This window comes from Protomyctophum parallelum (assembly GCF_964188405.1).
Source record: "Protomyctophum parallelum genome assembly, chromosome: 6".
Classification (NCBI taxonomy): domain Eukaryota; kingdom Metazoa; phylum Chordata; class Actinopteri; order Myctophiformes; family Myctophidae; genus Protomyctophum; species Protomyctophum parallelum.
In genome coordinates, this window is record NC_139701.1 from 39,826,872 (window position 1) to 39,844,340 (window position 17,469).

Sequence of the window (17,469 nt, forward strand, 5' to 3'; positions counted from 1 at the left end):
GAATGCCTGGTTGGTTGGTTGGTTGGTCACCCCAGGCCTCGTGCCATCACGTGCCATCATCAGGGAGATCCCTGATGTATGGAGATCCCTGATGTCATCAATATTAAGCCCATATATGGAGATCCTGATGTCATCAATATTGGCCAGCAACTCTACATCTGATGTCAAACCCTTAGATCTCCATATATGGAGCTGACCTGTTCATACATTCTATATGTTGATCCTTCCCCATCCACCCTTCCTCTTCGATGTCTCCCTTTAGACTGACCTGTCCATTTAAACTCTAGACGGGCCTGCCCCAAAGTTATTAGTGCAGCCCCTCCCGGCAGCTGGCGAAAACTAGAGTTTTCAACAGGCCTGAAAATGAAGGCTCGGCCCTACCTGGGCCCTCATTAAACCCTGTACACTCAAGACACTGCCCCCACTGCCACCCTTAAATCTCTATATATGGAGCTGACCTGTTCTGACATTCCATATGTTGATCTGACCTCATCAAACCCTGTACACTCAAGACACACTCCATATACTCCAGAATTCCTTCTATATGTCGATCTGAGCGACAAAGCGCCAGCACTCGCCCAGCAGTCTGCTGTCACCCAGGCGGATGGGTGCACGCGACCTCGCCCCAGCTTCTGGCGTCTTACGACATTCACATTCAGCACCAAAGGGCGAGGTCGCGTACACGCACCCGCCTGGGTGATGGCAGACTGCTGGGCTGGCACTTTAATTGGCTTGGGGGGTCAGATCAACATATGGAATGTCAGGTCAGCTCCATATATGGAGATCTAATGTTGTGTTCACATGGCATGGGGCAGATTAAACGATGCAGTCTACCATTCATTGTCAATGAAAGACAGCGACATGCAAAGGCGTTTCATCTGCCCGTGTGAACGCACCCAAAGGGTGGCAGCAAGGGCAGTGCCATGAGTGTACAGGGTTTGATGAGGGCCCAGGTCTCGAAGTTGTGTAAGTAAGTGAACAGAGTATATTTCTACATTGCAATATTGATACTACAACATGTGAGTAGTAGGCTACTTCTGGATATAAATAATAGCAACGATAGTAAATTGATTAATTGATTGATGACGACACCACCATGTTCGTCATATCTACGTCACCGCCATTAGGACACACCCCTCTGTCAAAGCAGTAGTCTGCGCTCTGCTCCACAAGCCATCACTTGACGGAGAGGCAAGAGAGGTCTGCGGGCGTGGACGTTGGCCGGATGGTTAAATCCAACCTTCAAACAATATTGAATAGCCATTGTTTTGTAAGAGAAAAAGAGAGACACTTAATATCCAAGATGCCAGTAATTGACCAAACCAGTAATATCCCCGCAAGTGAGAGGTATGTCGTCATGTAAAATTGCCGTAAGCGACCATCTCTTCGAAGCAGCGGCCTAGTTGTTTTTGTTAGCTCTAAATACGCGATGCGGAATATTTCCTGGATTGGTACAAGAATTTCCATATTACATTGTTTACAGTGTCTGGCTTACATAATAGCATTTACCTGCACACAATCCCGAGTGTTTTTATGACTACGTTTGCCATAAAGTGTCGAGATTACATCTTTGACCATCCTAATTAATTGCCATAAATAATGTTTTATATTTCCCCCATTGAGCTTTAAGTGTCCAGCAATTAGACGGCAGCGCTTCTCTTCTTGAGTCAACTGCTGTTGTGAAGGATGTAGCGTAGCCACATTATAGCTAATGCTATAGCGTTAGCACAACACTAATCTCGCCTAGCCAAGGTGGACCGACTACAGAATAGATTCATATTTAATTTTATACGTCGTTGCACGAAACACAAAAAAATACGGTACACATTTTCAACTGAAAATGGTCGCGTTGATTTTTCTTCTTCTTTTTCCGTATTTTAGATTTTGGTCGTAAGAATGAATAACTGTAAATTAGCCCCAACGCCATAACCTAGTTCTGTGATGTTGGATCATGGTGCTGCCAGGCAGCCATCTAGACGTTGTGGTTCTGTGATGTTGGATCATGGTGCTGCCAGCAGTGCCAGCCATCTAGACGTTGTGCTTTGTGTGTGCAATTGAAAGCAAGGCCCTTTAAGCCCTTGTTTTTCAATGTACCTAATATATAGGACAAAGATTCCGAGGATAGTCAATTACGTCATGTACTGTCCTGTCAGTCATGTGGCGCTTGTTTTGCAGTTCAAGGTCTCCATTGCAGCTTTTCCGCATTAACGGTGACATCAGTAGTGTATCCTGATCTTATTTATCCTAAACCTTGGATTTCGTAATGTATGATGGATTCTTATAACTCTATGGATGTATTAGCCGAAAACCATAGCATCAAAACTATTTTTTTTTGCTGTGATCTTAAACTGCCTTATTGATTGATTACTACAGTTTGCAGAAAGTACAGATGTACATTGTACACTTATAATAATGCAAAAAGAGAAAAATAAACCATGAAGAATTATAAAGACAGTCACATACTATACAAGACATCATCAAGACTAGGAGCCTTAAAATTATATTTACAGGACAAACTTGGGGTTTGTCATTTATTTTGGTAAGCTAGACTGGTCTAGTGGTACACTATTTATAATCTAGTTCTCTTGATAATATAGTTCTCTTGATGGTTTTGATTTATTTTATTGCACCAGCTAACTCTGGTGTACCCTTGTGAAATAGATAAAGTTGCATACTGGGTTTGTAACATTGGTAATGAAGCGCTGAGATCTGTGGGATGACAAAAATAATCTACGGATTGTGCTGATCCATGATCTGACTTAGTGTTATATTAACTATTCTGAGTCCATTTGTAAGCCAGTGGACTTTACTTGGTTAAAATATGACTAGGCAGTTAGCTTGTTGGCCCAGGGCCCACTGTGTACGTGCTGTTCAGCCTCTAATGAGAACAGCAACGTTTCAGCCTAGGAAATCAAATGTAGGTCGAATGACAAACCCCTTCATGCCCTTGTCTGTCATTATTGTAATCATTTGACCTGATTATTATGTCTGTAGACAATACTGTATTGATCGAGATTGTGTAGTTTCACAACCATGCGCATATGTTTTTGGAAATTTTCCATTCTTATTGCAAAAGAGGTAGTGGTGTGAACATTTCTATTGCAGCACAGCCATTTTGAACAGGTTCCCGTTCCTGTAATCGACAGGATCTTTTTCATTGAGTTGTTGCTTTTGATATTTATTGGCCGTGAAGTGAACACACTGAATGAAGCTTTGCATTAAAATAAACAGAGTGGGCACCTGAGGTCTTCCTATTTGGTAGACAGACGTCTCTCAGCCAGGTGCCCACTTTGCTTGTTATTATAAATTAATTGACAGCAGATGTGAGATGGTATTGTTGTATCTGTAAAGACAGGCTGGCACTGGCAGCCCATGCATGGTGTGTGTAAAATTGGCTAATGTTATGGATCATTGGCTGCTGCAGTTGTTTGTTGAATCTCAACTAAGCCAAAGCACTCCTTTTCACCTCCATAAAACTGGTTATATACAATTACTGTCTGTATTTGTACTGAACTGAACTTGTCAACTACATTGAGAGCAGAATAGGATAATATTATGACCCATAGTCCACCCCAAGCACTCCACTAATGTTCCATTTGGCTTAGCATATAGCCTAGTCTTTGATATCTGTTGAATTTTTTATCATTTTCACATTATATGTTATGGAAAATCACATGGAAAATCTGCTGTTATGCAAGCAGGAGCTTTAGACTCATGCCCCATGTGACAAGAGCAGCTGTCTCAGCCAAGATCACTCTCACTCATGAATGTGCATCACTGCCTACTGTGCGTATGGGGGATTTGAAGAATGCTCTGATCAGCATAGAGAAGTGTATTGAAAGCTTGCGGTGTGTTAGTTGGAATGCCTTGCAGGTGAAATGGGAAGAAAAAGAGCAGGATTTCTTTTAAGCGTGGCAGCTTTAACGCTTGAACTACCGTTGACTGTTTTGACGTAGTGAATTAATTAATCCAGACCTCCCGTTGACGGGATTGACGTAATCGTTTTATTCCCTATAATCGGGGGCTTTGTTTTAAGCATTTTTTGCTAACGGCCGATGTCGTCCACCTAAAACCGGCCGAAATCCTTGCGTGCTCGCTCGCGCACGCGGTATTTATGTGCATAGCTGCTCAAAATGCGATATTTGGGGCTTGATTGGAGCTTAATTTGACTTAGATATGAAAATAAACAACGATCGCATGGGACCGGGGACAGATCACTGTGATACACAGTGCAGAATGATAGCTGATGTTGACACCCGTTTTACCGGAAATGACGACGGCCAGATTCGGTCAATTCAGTAAAAATCGGCATAATGTGGAATTTACCGCCACCATCAGGACTGGGTGTCTAATACTATATACTTGCCCCGTTAAAATGAGATGTATTGTGTATATATCACAGATTTTTCTATTGGCATTCAAATCATGAATTCAAATCATGAATAGAATTGGCAGAATGCACTGAAAAGCTGCTATTGGGGTGGCAGTCCAAGTTAAATGATCTGATAATGGGATTTCAGAAGAACATGCCCACAGTAGTGCTAGTGTTAAATTCCAATAATTATGTAATGGAATATGAGTATGACAGTCACACCTATGTTGACTTGACACCCTCGGGCCATAGCTTGGATATTGCATACAGACTTGATGGGGTTTTACTATAAGGTTGACATTGACATTTGACAATGGCCGTCCTCTAGTTTTCACATGTTGGCTCCACATATAGCACAGCAGTGGATTTGCCTAAGTCTGCATCTGTGAGAGTGTGTTCCGGTGCTGTGTTTTAATGGGATTTGTTCCCAATAGGAGCTCTGAGAATAGGCCTGTTCTTGTGCACTTGTGCAGTAACACGCGAAAGCCAGGCAAATTCTCTAGAACACACAGTGGCCTCTGAATCAAAATGGCTGGGCAAGCTTGGTGAATTGTGTTGTGTTGTGTAATGTAAGATGGTGTTTGTGCCTGTGGTTATACACTGGATATACACATTCTTGTTACCTACTCCAGAGGGATGAATAGGTTATTTAAAAAGTGTAAACGGTGTGCTGAGTTATGAAGGTCATCTTTTTTTTCTTCTTCTAGTGAGAGTGCTGACAAGCCAATAGCCATGGTCTGTTAGTGTTCTCTTGTTGTGTAACAAAAAAGCACCCAGCCTCGTCTGTTACAGTTACTCATTGTGCCCAAGCCAAGCATTCCTTTTGATCATTAATCAAGGTGTTGCGTAGTTTTATGAGCAAATCCGATTACTAAATTATTGGACTTCAACCTTGAGTTTGTTTGGCTTTAGAGAATATTCTCACTCAGCATTGGCCAATATTTTACTAATTTCAGATGCAAGTCAATCAACATCTTAAGTGTGACGTGAAAGGTTGTAATTTACCCTTTCCAGTGCTCTAGGTTTGAGTTGAATCATTCTGTAACAATGGCTCCATTTGTGTGTGTGTTTGTTTCACCCTCCAGTACCTCAAGTCCCATGAGGTCCTCTCTTCGCTGCAGTAACCCGGGTTCGGGGCCTCTGTGGTGCTCCTGATGCCCCTCTCCCACCCCTGAAGATCCCAGGTGGGCGAGGGAATGATCAGCGGGATCGCAATCTTTCAGCTAAGCTATTCTACTCTGTAAGTTCAGCCATTCAAATATTCAAAGCTATTCTTAATTTCTTGCAAACTGACCACCAAACTGACCACCTTTTCTGTTCGTTTACTCTCCCGTCCTGTAGGATGCTCATTTACTGGTTCTAGAAGAGCCTCCGCCTCCCAATGGCCGAGTGCGTTTCCTGCTCTTTGAGCCTCGTCGATTGGAGGGCAAGCATTGTGTCTGGAGGGCAGCTCTGAAGGGTGGGAATCTTTATGTTGAAATCCCTCCCGGGGCTTTGCCTGAGGGCAGCAAAGACAGGTTGGTTGGTAGTGATAACAAACTACTTTTCTTTTGTCTGTTTTGTAAACGAGCATGCATTTCTTGAACCTCTGATTTGTCCCAGGACTACAAACAATCTAGCCTGGGTTCCAGCCTGATTCACTGTGTTCCACGGATCTGAAAATGTCACTTCGCTACTCAGTCATAACGTCACCATTTACTTAGCTGCGTTGTTGCTGATACATCAACAGCCAGCGGCACTCTGTCCATGCTTCTCACTGTTGACAAAAATAGTGCCGTTCAAGACTTGAGAGTAAAAACCTACTGTAAAAAGTAAACGATTCAGTAGTACACTGTCAGATTCAGTAGTACAAAAAAAATTACAGCTGTGGAGTGAGTTTAGTGAAGGACAAGGGCAGTCAGTGCGCATTGATACGTTAAACTGGTGTTTTTCCTCAACCTGCACCACAGACCAATCGGAAGCCTCAGCTCTCAGCCTTCATATGTCCCACCTACCTGTGGAGAATAGGAGACTTTCCAGACTGAGTAGCGCAGTGACATTTTCAAACCCGTGGAACGCAGCTAATCAGGCTGGAACCCAGGCTAACAAACATTGAGGGCTGTGGATAATTTGCAAATCTGTCCTCTGTCAACGTTTAATGCTTACTGGTCTTCTATTATTTCTTTGTCTTCAGTTTTGCTCTCCTATTGGAGTTTGCCGAAGAGCAGCTGCAAGTGGATCATGTGTTCATCTGTTTCCACAAGAGCCGTGACGATAGAGGTGAGGTTTTCTCTTTTTTTTGTTCTTCAATCAAAACCATTACAGACACAAAATCAAAGCTGCAACCAGTTTTGACCTCGTTATCAACACTTTTTGATGTAATGCAATGATCCAGTACATGATGTCATGCATACAGAATCGAGCTGCTTTGAATAGAGAAGATAATGTTTTCAGTAGAACATTCCTGTTAATATCAGAATGATATGATTTTTTTTACCAGCAATCTTTTTTCAAAGTAGCCTAGTCCTGCATTTAAGCCCTCTGTCACCCCTACCAATAAACGAGGGGAATCACAATATCGGATCTATTGTTTCAAAACAACCCAGCTCTGTCCCTCTCCTGGTCTATGTTTCTTCTAACCTGACTCTGCCAGATGGGGGCGGTATTGGGTAACCATGTTCACCAACACAGCATCCATCTGAGATCGCTCGGGGGATTGAGCTAACACCGAACAGCTCCGGTTCGAACCAATCAGCGTGAGCTAAGGGCGGGATATGTGCGAAACCGGATGTGACGCTATATAGACACGTCAATATGATTGGTTGTGTTTGCACGCCCACACGGTGATAGACATCATCTACCAAGTATCTTGAAAAAAAGGAACAGCCCTTTCATCGAATTTGCTCCCGAGATCCCAGATCCCAATAAGCTGTGAAACAAATTTGTGTAGCAAGCTTCTTGGATCTGGCAGCGTCAGGTTATGTTTCTTCAGCATGCAACTCAAATCACTCTGTCTGTCAACATCGCATTTAAATGTTTAATTATTGTCCGAATGTTACCTACTTGGGCTGTAGACGGCACCTTCGCTTCGTGCAAGCCTCTCCCTGAAGATGGCAAGCTTCATGGGGCTTTTTCATTTCCTTAGTTTTAATCTCTGTGGTCGAGCTGGGTTCTGATCTCTGCGTTATTGCAACATGAAAGAATAGGCCTGCCCTTCTATTTATTTTATTTTCAATCCGCTGTGAATTATAGATGGCAGTGTCAACAAAGTAAAATATATTCATGTAGCAACCTGTTTTCAACATTGGAAGTGCCAAATGTAAATGTTCACAATTTAATGTGATTTATCCTTTACGGCTCAATTAACATGCAAATATGGAACTGAATCATAGTTTGACAGCTGTACACGGTGGGGTGCCTCCTGGAACATCTGCCACAATGCACTAGTGTAGGGGTGTCAAACTGGCAATACAGGATGATCCTAAAGCTAATAGACAGCCACATGGGTCAGCATGAATCAAATTGAACACAGATGAAGGTGTATGTGTAGGCAGTTAATATTTAATATTTATGTATCCATATATCTTCCATCCTCAGCATCCCTACTGCGTACGTTCAGTTTCCTGGGCTTTGAGATTGTGAGACCGGGACATCCCCTTGTCCCTACCCGCCCCGATGCTTTCTTCATGGCTTACAGCATCGAGCGAGACTCCTCTGATGATGATTAAATTACCCTGAGCAATTACACAAGCATTGTTGCTTTTACTTGTGCTTCATTTTGCATACCATTTTATGTGTTTCAATATTTGCACTGGTGTCAGATTTTATAGGCCAGGTATGTTATGTAAGCACCCACATCAAATCTGGGCAAATGCATCCTCACCAATGTATTCCTTTCCATGCATAGTGCTGATTTCCTATTCACCCTTCCCTTAAACCCCAATGATCATCTCTATGTAATATTTATGATTCAAAGAAATGTACATTCATCTTATTCATGTAATTAGATGTGTTTCCATCATCATTTTCAGTTGATTCATGTTCATTGATTTTTTTCTTTTCTTTTTTGATGTGTGCATGGAGTTTGATTTGTTGCTTTGATTCACTTGACAGAAATCTGCATGTTGTAACTGTGCTAAATAAAAGTGCTCACCTTAAAAAAAAAAGTTTAGCAGTGTGTTATTGTAGAGACGTGGACAAATGATGTATTGGATGGCTTACTGAAAAGTACAAAACATAAGGAAATCTTAAGGTAGGCTTATTTGTTTTTTATTTGGTTTGGGCAGTGCTGACAATACACCGGGCTAGAGGCATTATAAACGAGCATAATGGAGTATTTACAAGGTATGCTTAATAACTTACAATAACGCTACAAACATACAAAAACAGACATGTAACATTACTTTGATGTGATCATGGACTTGACTAACTGACAATCAAGTCAAATCTAGGAACCAATTGGAACCATCTCACCCTAGCATAATATGCTTATTATATATTATATGGGTGGAATGCCAGCAAATGGGTGTTTGACAGTTGACACCCGACTTAGCCATAAATAAAGATGTGTATATATATATACTATAGGTGACCTTTCCTATCAAATACCTCTGATGAAAGGAGAAATCTTTAGGTTCATTCACAGGGTAGCCTGAAAAGGGACACGTTTTCAAACAACTGAGATAGACAAATGGTAATAAAATTTGCTCCCTGTCATGTTCCTGCTTGATTGAACTTAATTTCACTAGATTTTTGCTGTGTATGTATGTATGGGGGGGGGGGGTACTCATAATAGGAGTAGCCTACTTGGATTGGGAATAGACTCATTCCATCTTGATATTGAACCCCATCCATCCAATTGCCTTCATCAGTGTTTCAGAGTCAGAAAATGCTAGGTATTGCAGGCAGAGGCTGTCCTCCCAATGCAGAGGTGGCTGATCCTGGATCAGACCCCTCTCTGCCAGTTTCATCACCAGTAAGGCCCGTTTAATCAACAGCCAGTTGTGCACAGTGGTGATTGTGGAGCTGTTTAACTTGAAGAGCTCGGTGCGGGGGCCCCAGAGAAGGGCCTGAAGGATAACTACAGTATCTGCTATATGGAGCTCACTGGTCTCATCCTTGAGCCGAGAGACTAGATCAAGCAATCCTGCTTTATACGGAGAGTTGGGAAAGGTTACAGCTGAGCCCTGTGTGAGAGAAGTAAAGCTGTCTTGGGGCTGTAGACAGTGCTGAAGCAAAGCTCCAATCTGGGTGTTTATGGAATATGGCAGGTGAGATTGAAAATGATCAGAAGGCTTATGGTCAAAGACTACACGAGGGCAACCCCATGTTCTCCACAACATCTGAACGCTTAGTTTTTCCCATTTTCTTTTCTCCCATTCTATTTCTTCTTGTACTCTGCTCTTTTCTGCTTGAGTCATGCTGAAATTTTCTACGTTCGCACCCTTTTCTTCTTTATCAGTTTGTTCCCTGATCTCTCTTTTTGGCCACACCAGAAAAATATCTTGGGGCCTGAGCTCAATATAAGTGACTGCATGGCTGCACAGATGCTGCAGCGCCATCACGAGCTGTAACAACAAAAGACACAGCTGTCTTTCATAGAGCAAAGGTTCAGATCTTTGCAGCATCCAGCTCTCCAGAATAAAGTCTTCCAGGGTGACTTGTGGCAAGTCTCTTTCAATACTCACTGAGTATCCCTGCTGGAGTGAAGACATAACTGTGGACAAATCACACTGGTGGTTTTTGCTACACTTAATGCTGCCCCCAGATGGTGGATTTGCACCAATGCAGTCTGACTGAGAAGGGAAGGTCGCCACTGGAACATGACTTTGTATTGTGTTCGATTTGTTCTTCAGGGTACTATCATCAGGTGGGAATTGAACAATGACCTCCTGGAGATTGACATGTGACAGTAGACTGCTGTGTGCCATGAGATCCAATTTAGTCCATCGGTGCACCTGGAAAGAGAGATTAAATTGGTGCTTCATGAAACAAAAATAATACATTTATGATCCAGTAAACATTGTTACTCTGCCATATTCAATGATTTCCAAAACAAAATTGTAATTGACAGTATATCAGTTAATCAGATTTTTCTGCCTTGCTGTTGCAGTGTCATTGCAACACCTGATGGCAGTTTGGGGGAAGTTGGTTTGGGTGGTTTGAGGTAATCTGAGAGCTTCTAAGAGATGTTAAGTTAAGATAGTCTCTTGTCAGATTCTGTTGCCTATGTGTGCATCAGTACACGAGCAGCTGCTTCTGCTTGCTAGTAGCTGCAGGCTTTATATGACAACAGAATACATTATCCTACATTATGAATGCACACTGTATATGATGCTATATTCAGGCCAGGGCTGTGCACTGCACACAGACTTGATGGCAGGTGGCCTACAGTAGTTTACCCCCACCACATAACTAGATTAACTACACATGCAAAATGAAAAAACTGAATCAAAAGTGTACACACACAGTTAAAGCAATGTACTGTATGTTGCACAAGCTGGTTGGCTTCTATGTGTGCACATAGACTGATTTGACTGTTCATATTTGACTGTGTACAATACTTCTATGTAGAAGAATTATGGATAATAATATGAAGATGAGCTTACTCTTCCACTAAGCGCCCTCTTTGGAAACTTGGGACTAAACAGGCTATAGTAAAGTGAATCTCCTAACTGCTTGGGCTTGTAACCTTCACACAGTAGGAAGTCCTGGGGTTGATATGTGCCATCATCCATATAATTTGCCTCTCGCCGCAAGAGAATCCCTGCCTCCAATCTCTGTGCCATACTCCTAAGAAAGAGTAGGTGGCGATGCTGAATTCCCTGAGCGACCACCCCTGGATCACCGAAACCGCTGAAGAGGTATGGAAAATGTTCATCAGGTGTGTCAAAGGACAGTTGGGAAAGGGACAGTAACGGTGCCGGTACCAGACTGTTTATGACTGGTTTTAATTGGTCTCTCTTGTCATGGACATGAGGGCCAGGGATGGCTGCAAGCATGTAGATGGGATTGTCAAAGCTGTGAGGGTGACCATAGAATACGGGGGACAGGGGAGACATAGGAAGCAGAGGAGATGGTGGGGTTATGCTGCCACAGGGGAGGGAAAGGGTGCGAGCCATCCTCTTCCTAGGGACAGGTGGTGGGGTGTCATCAGAGAAATATCTCTCCTGGTGAGGAGGGTCTGGATAATACAGCAGGGACATTTCAGTGTCAGACAAGATTCACACCATTAACTCACAAAACACTGAACATAAACAATATACAATATGCCTAATGTGTTGGGGACAAAATGTTTAGAATAATGGAAGAGAGAATGCATCTACATTCACACTTCCACATGATCACTGCATTGGAACGTCACAGGTCAAAGTCCTCTTGTCACAAAATAGCATAGCCAATGTGAAACACAATTTGTGTCGGCTGAGGTAGTAAACAGTTGGTTTCAGTAGGTGTTACTTCCTCACTTTCAGTTCTCATGAGAAATGTGAATATATTGAATGGACAACCAATGACAGTTACATAACACTTAACATTAAATATCAGTTTATGTACTTTTTAGAACTAGGTTACCAAGCATTAAGTAGATTGCATGTGTAAGCCATGGCCAGAATATGGTTTAATTTACTTCATTTTGTTCGATCACCCCAGTGTTGAAAACAAGTGTAACTTACCATAGTGTATGGGGCACTGGGCCTCATGGCAGTCAGTGGTCCCAATAAACACATCCCCACTGCACGTATTGTTTTGGTGATGGGGACCAAGAGGGCTCAACACACCACGATCACACCCCAGGTCTACACTTGAGCTCCGGGAGCTCCTGGAGTGTTGACTCCTGTGTAGACAAATACTCATATTCGGCACGGCCACATACACTAGTATTCATCAATGCATAACCATCTCAAGTATAGACTTTCCGTTTATCTTTCAAATCCCCATTGTAGTATGAAGGGCGATAAACATCCATTGTGAAACTGAAACTGAAAAACAAGTTCTCATAGTACAGTGATCATGTGCTTTATTTTAACTGTAAACAAAGCAGGTATTTTTCTATGGCCTGTGTTTTTTTATCATGTAAGTTTGTCCATTGAAATGATGTTATCAATATTAAACGAAGTAATCTAAATAGTGTAATAAGAGTACTATTTACATACATTAGCTTCAGTTCACACACGCACACGCACATGCACATGCAGAGTGTGATCTTACCTGCGCTGTTTGACAGGCAGTGCCGGTGGGCCAGTCGATGCATCCGCTCTGCTTGTAGCACCTGGCTCCATCAAACAAGTCTAGTCCACTCACACTGTCCCTCTGCATCAGTCAAGCTGGTAGGTAACCTGGTGTCTTTACTAGATACCACCAAAGAAACAGCCCTGTTTCCCTTTTTCTCAATTTCTCAACTCTGTCTGTGTTTCTTTGTGCCTTCCCTGTCCTTCTGTGTCTTGTTCTGTCAAGGTTTGAAATGCAGAGTTTGAAAGCATGTACCGGAAAAGTAGTGTCTGGTTATCTGAGGGCAGATATGTTCTCTCTGCTCTAACCTCAACTTGACGAAATGAGGAAATGCAGTTTTGCGTAAAAACTGTTACCATTATGGTTATGTTTTTCTTTTTCTTCCCTTTTTTCCTTTGGTTACAGTAGACCTACAGTATATTCTCCATATGCCACCATAGCACTACACCCAATTTGTTGCTCTATTTGCTTGGGTGAAGTAGTTGAAACTACCTATTTTTTATTTTTTTTAGGTTTTTTATTTTCTTTTCATAAATCAGTAAACAGTAAACACCCTTTACATCTGTATGTTGGTTAAAAAAACAACAACCAATGAATCATATTAAAAAGCGCTTCTGACAAAACCTCTTAACTCCATTGGACCCTCAAACTGTCTCCCCCTCTCCCCCTCTTCATATATGTGACATGCACTCAGAAGCATGATAGTTGTTGGGGGCTTATCATGCAGGAAAATGTACAAGTTAATTCATATACAGGTATATAAAGTAGCTGCTTCATAATCTTAATGAGCTTCTATTTTTATCTCTTATTTTCCTGTTTAAATATGGTTTAGATATCACAAATGTATCAATAGTTCATACAACAATCTATATCCTTTGCAGTAACAGTACCATTGTTTATATGCGGTTTGAGGGTGAGTAATTTCCATCTTTGACCAATTTTGGACTGTAATGGGCATAATGAAAATGTATGAGTTTTACCTTCAGTGAACCTCATTGGGCTCCTACGCAGGTCTGTCTGTTTCTATGTACACTCTGAATGCTGACGTGTTGCCTAGAGAGCATATTTCTGTGTAAGTGCCCCTTATACTGCAAGTGCCATCTCAGAATGAGTCACAGCCCCTAAGCAAAGGGCTATTGTCTCTCTGCTTTTCAGTAGGCCTATCAGTCCAGTTATATTTTTGAGGGGTGCTAGCCACTCCTATGTTAATGTGCGTGTAATGTTTAATGTGCGTGTCCTAACACAAACATGAAATGCCATTGACAATGAATGGCAAGTTTTGAGTGTTTGTGTAAACACAAACATTGCGTAAATACAAAAATTGTATGAGCGCCCCTCACTTCACACGGGTGTGATTCTTGAGGGGCGCTAGCCCCTCCTATATTCAGCTATAGTGTATAGATTCTTGTTCTGACACAAACATTAAATGCCATTGACAATGAATGGAGAATTTACGTCATATGTGTCCGAGCAAATCTATTTTTGTCCTGACACAAACATTTAATGCCATTGACAATGAATGGAGAATTGACATCATACTAGAGCGGTGCCCGTTGGAGCCTCTACAGCGGTGCCTGTTGGGCACTGGCCTACATGGAACGATGAATGCCCCACCCAGATATTATGTCTGTGGCCCTTTTAAGCCCATATATGGAGTTCTTTGTCAGTCGTGCCCAAATATGGAGTCTATGCAGACGTCAGAATGATGTCAGAACAGTGCAGCTACATGGACCCCGGGCAGGGGCCCTGTCCAGACTCCAGAAACCGGGCAGAGGTTTGGGGCGGTTCTGGACAACCGTGGGTCCGACTGACTCGACACCAGGCACTGCACCCCCTGTCGTGGGGTGTAACACGTTCTCGAGTTACATGGAATACAGACAAACAGACGGACGGACGCACGCACGCACGCACGCACGCATGCATAAGGACAGCCAGCCTGCTATTGTTATATTTATCTATTTGACCATGATTCATTCCTCATCATCGACTACCTGCTTCTATTATGTTTGTCCAAATGTGATGTGTTTTTGTTGTACCCATTTTTAAAGAAAGCAAAGATACATTTCAACATTTTGCATGCAAAACGTAGTAAACACACTTTCAATATAATTCAATTAAATTCAAAGTGACAATCATATTGGAATTGAAACAGAGACTTGATGCATTTATAGTTACATTAAAAGTTAGATGTAGACGAGCAAATCAGTATTTAGGCCTATGTTAACTTCCCATTGACAATGAATGGAGAATTTACATCATACTGTATATGTCTGAGGAAATCGGTAATTTTTGAATTTTAATTTCAGAACCATATAGTGCACCTTTCGTTTAAAAAAAATAGTTCCATGTGATAGAGAGGTCAAAGTTGAACGTAAGTTGCGCTAATATTTTTTAAATACCGTAGGTCAATAATACAAATTACGCTGGTTTTGTGGATACATTTACTTTTAAAGCATGGCCCCAGTGCCCCCCACAAAATGACCGGAACTCACTTACTGTACTCACTTACTGTACTCACTTCACATGGGTGGTTCTTTATCATAGGTGTCACTATCTCATTGAAATACATGGTGAAAACTAGAAAAAGTGCCCTTCTGGGCACAGGTCTCCACCAGGTTATCCACAGATCCGTGCAGTTAGAGGTAAAAACACTTTTCGGCCAGTTATAGCGCCACCTTGAGGCTGAGTTGAAATTGTTCATGTGGCATTTTGTCCTGGGCCTAGTGGGAATGTGGGTGCACAATTTCATGGAAATCACGCGATGTGTTCATGATTTGCAGCATTTTGTTTGAAACTGAGCACTCCTGTGAACTTTGGAAGCCAATCTTAACCAATCAGGATGGAGTCTGAGAAATCTGAAAGACCGGTTTGGTTGAATGGCTCTAGAGAGACTGTGTACCAATTTGCGTGATGTTTGGACAAAATCTGTAGGTGTACTGTGCAAAAACTTGTTTTGCACAAAGCGGCCTCCTGGTGGCGCTATAACAGGCCGTTCTGGAAAGTTTGGGGCAGAGGTTCATCGTTGGCATCCAGGGAGTGTGTGTGCAAAATTTGGCATCGACCGGGTTGTTTTGCACAAAGCGGCCTCCTGGTGGCGCTATAACAGGCCGTTGTGGAAAGTTTGGGGCAGAGGTTCATGGTTGGCATCCAGGGAGTGTGTGTGCAAAATTTGGCATCGACCGGGTTAACGGTGGCTGAGATTAGCTGGTCACGGACACACGGACGGACACACGGACGGACACACGGACGGACACACAAACGGACGGACGGAGTGCAAAACATACTCTCCCCACATGCCTTCGGCCTGGTGGAGACAATGACACATCATTCTCAGGAGGTTGCAGTCGAAGTTGTCCAACAGCACAACATTACTTTTTTTGTACTGTTTGTTATCATAATAGATATTAGAGTCTTTTCTGCTTTGAACTTGGTATCCCATTTCCATAGTATAGTGCATAAAGTGAATATGTCAAAATTACAATATGGCTAATATCTATCCAATTATCCATATCACAAAAGGCTGCAATTTGGCATTACTGAGGGATGTTTATTGTTGTGCTGTGCAATAAAATCTTAGGCTTACAAATCAAGCTATCCATTGTAGCATATAATCTTTCATTTAAAATTGAGCAATTATTATTATTAATCATTGAAATTCACTCCCTGTCCTCACATGTAGGCATACAGTACATCAGCACAGTTTTCCAAATACTTTGAAAACTGTGCTGACGTGCAGCCTTGGCCTCTAGCAGAACATGCTAAATTGTGTGATCTATTTTAGACTCAGGGATGATGTTTGTTGTTTTTATTACACTTCACATAAGCACAATAATGATGGTAATCTACACAGGAGCAAAGGGAGATGAAGGATGCAGGGTGGCAGTGGGCGAACATCATTCAAGTGTGCCACTTCATTATGGTAAGGACCCAGGAAAGATGCTAAGTCTCCCTGCTATTGAATCCATACCGAGAAATGTTGAGATGGTGTAAACAACAGAATTGAGTAACCTTTTACATGTACCCAAGAGAATAGGATTCAGCATATTATTGGGAATGCCTGCTGCTGTGACAAGTGGGTTCTTTTTCAGCCATTGAATTCAAGTGTTAGTGTGGTAGATATGATAGATAACTCGACAATGGATACATTTGCATCAGAGCTTAAACAAACACCCACAAACGATTTGAAGATATTATATGAATGATTTGACAGGGGTTATTATTCATTGTGTTTGAAGGTGCTTACTGCTTACTTGTCTTGAATTTTTTTTTTTTTGATATTTATATTGACATACAAGTAAATTACATTAAATTAATGTGGTACAGTACATGACAGAAAAAGTAATGAACACTGTTCTGTAAAACACTTTTCTTTTTAAGCCATTTTATTTGTTTAGACATTGCATAAATACATCACAAGACACTGTAATGGTAGGCCTACTGTTAATTGGGACTCCTTTTTATATTTATACATGTACATTCATGACCTATATGCACCCACAATGTATCATGCAGATTAGGTATATTATGCACTTTATGCTCTTCTCTCTATCCTTTTTAACGGCAATGATGAGCCTGCACAACCACTGTTTCAACCACCCTACTGATGTGACAATAAAGATTGATTCTGATTCTGATTCTACTGTATACATATATTGTATCCTTTGACAATTAGGCCTCTTATAATTAGGAGTGCATAATCAAAACAATGGCAAACTGTAGTAGTGAGTGGCTGATCTCAGCATTGCTGTCTGTATCACTTTCACACAAACTTCCTGATTGATTAGATCAGTCACAGGGCTGGGGAACCACAACCACTCCTAATGAAGTGTTTTCTTATAATCCCATGAAGCCGCTGTTTAACCTTGCCATCAGTGGCTGCTTTGGTTGAA

General features: G+C 41.9%; 2 protein-coding genes across 2 annotated transcripts; one reads left to right on the top strand and one right to left on the bottom strand.

Moving 5' to 3' along the window:
- The first annotated feature begins 1,158 nt into the window (after positions 1-1,158).
- Positions 1,159-8,517, top strand: oaz1a (ornithine decarboxylase antizyme 1a). Its single transcript, XM_083767183.1, is given in 6 exon segments — positions 1,159-1,347; positions 5,458-5,524; positions 5,526-5,612; positions 5,714-5,889; positions 6,546-6,631; positions 7,949-8,517. Coding segments are annotated over 6 exon segments (669 nt in total). The 5' UTR covers positions 1,159-1,225; the 3' UTR covers positions 8,080-8,517.
- A 540-nt stretch (positions 8,518-9,057) lies between these two features.
- Positions 9,058-12,781, bottom strand: LOC310860720 (inactive tyrosine-protein kinase PEAK1). Its single transcript, XM_083767832.1, has 4 exons — positions 12,560-12,781; positions 12,025-12,185; positions 10,960-11,534; positions 9,058-10,308 (listed from the first exon to the last, which is right to left on the bottom strand). Exons 1-4 carry the CDS (start codon positions 12,628-12,630, stop codon positions 9,175-9,177), a joined length of 1,941 nt encoding a protein of 646 aa, XP_083623958.1. The 5' UTR covers positions 12,631-12,781; the 3' UTR covers positions 9,058-9,174.
- Positions 12,782-17,469: the final 4,688 nt, after the last annotated feature.

Bases quoted from the DNA above. Each gene is read 5' to 3' on its own strand.
- LOC310860720 (XM_083767832.1), bottom strand. From the start codon at position 12,630: ATGGAGCCAGGTGCTACAAGCAGAGCGGATGCATCGACTGGCCCACCG. The intron at 12,186-12,559 runs GTAAGATCACAC...TTGTCTACACAG, and splicing joins CTGCCTGTCAAACAGCGCAG to GAGTCAACACTCCAGGAGCT. The intron at 11,535-12,024 runs GTAAGTTACACT...TGTATTATCCAG, and splicing joins CCAGTGCCCCATACACTATG to ACCCTCCTCACCAGGAGAGA.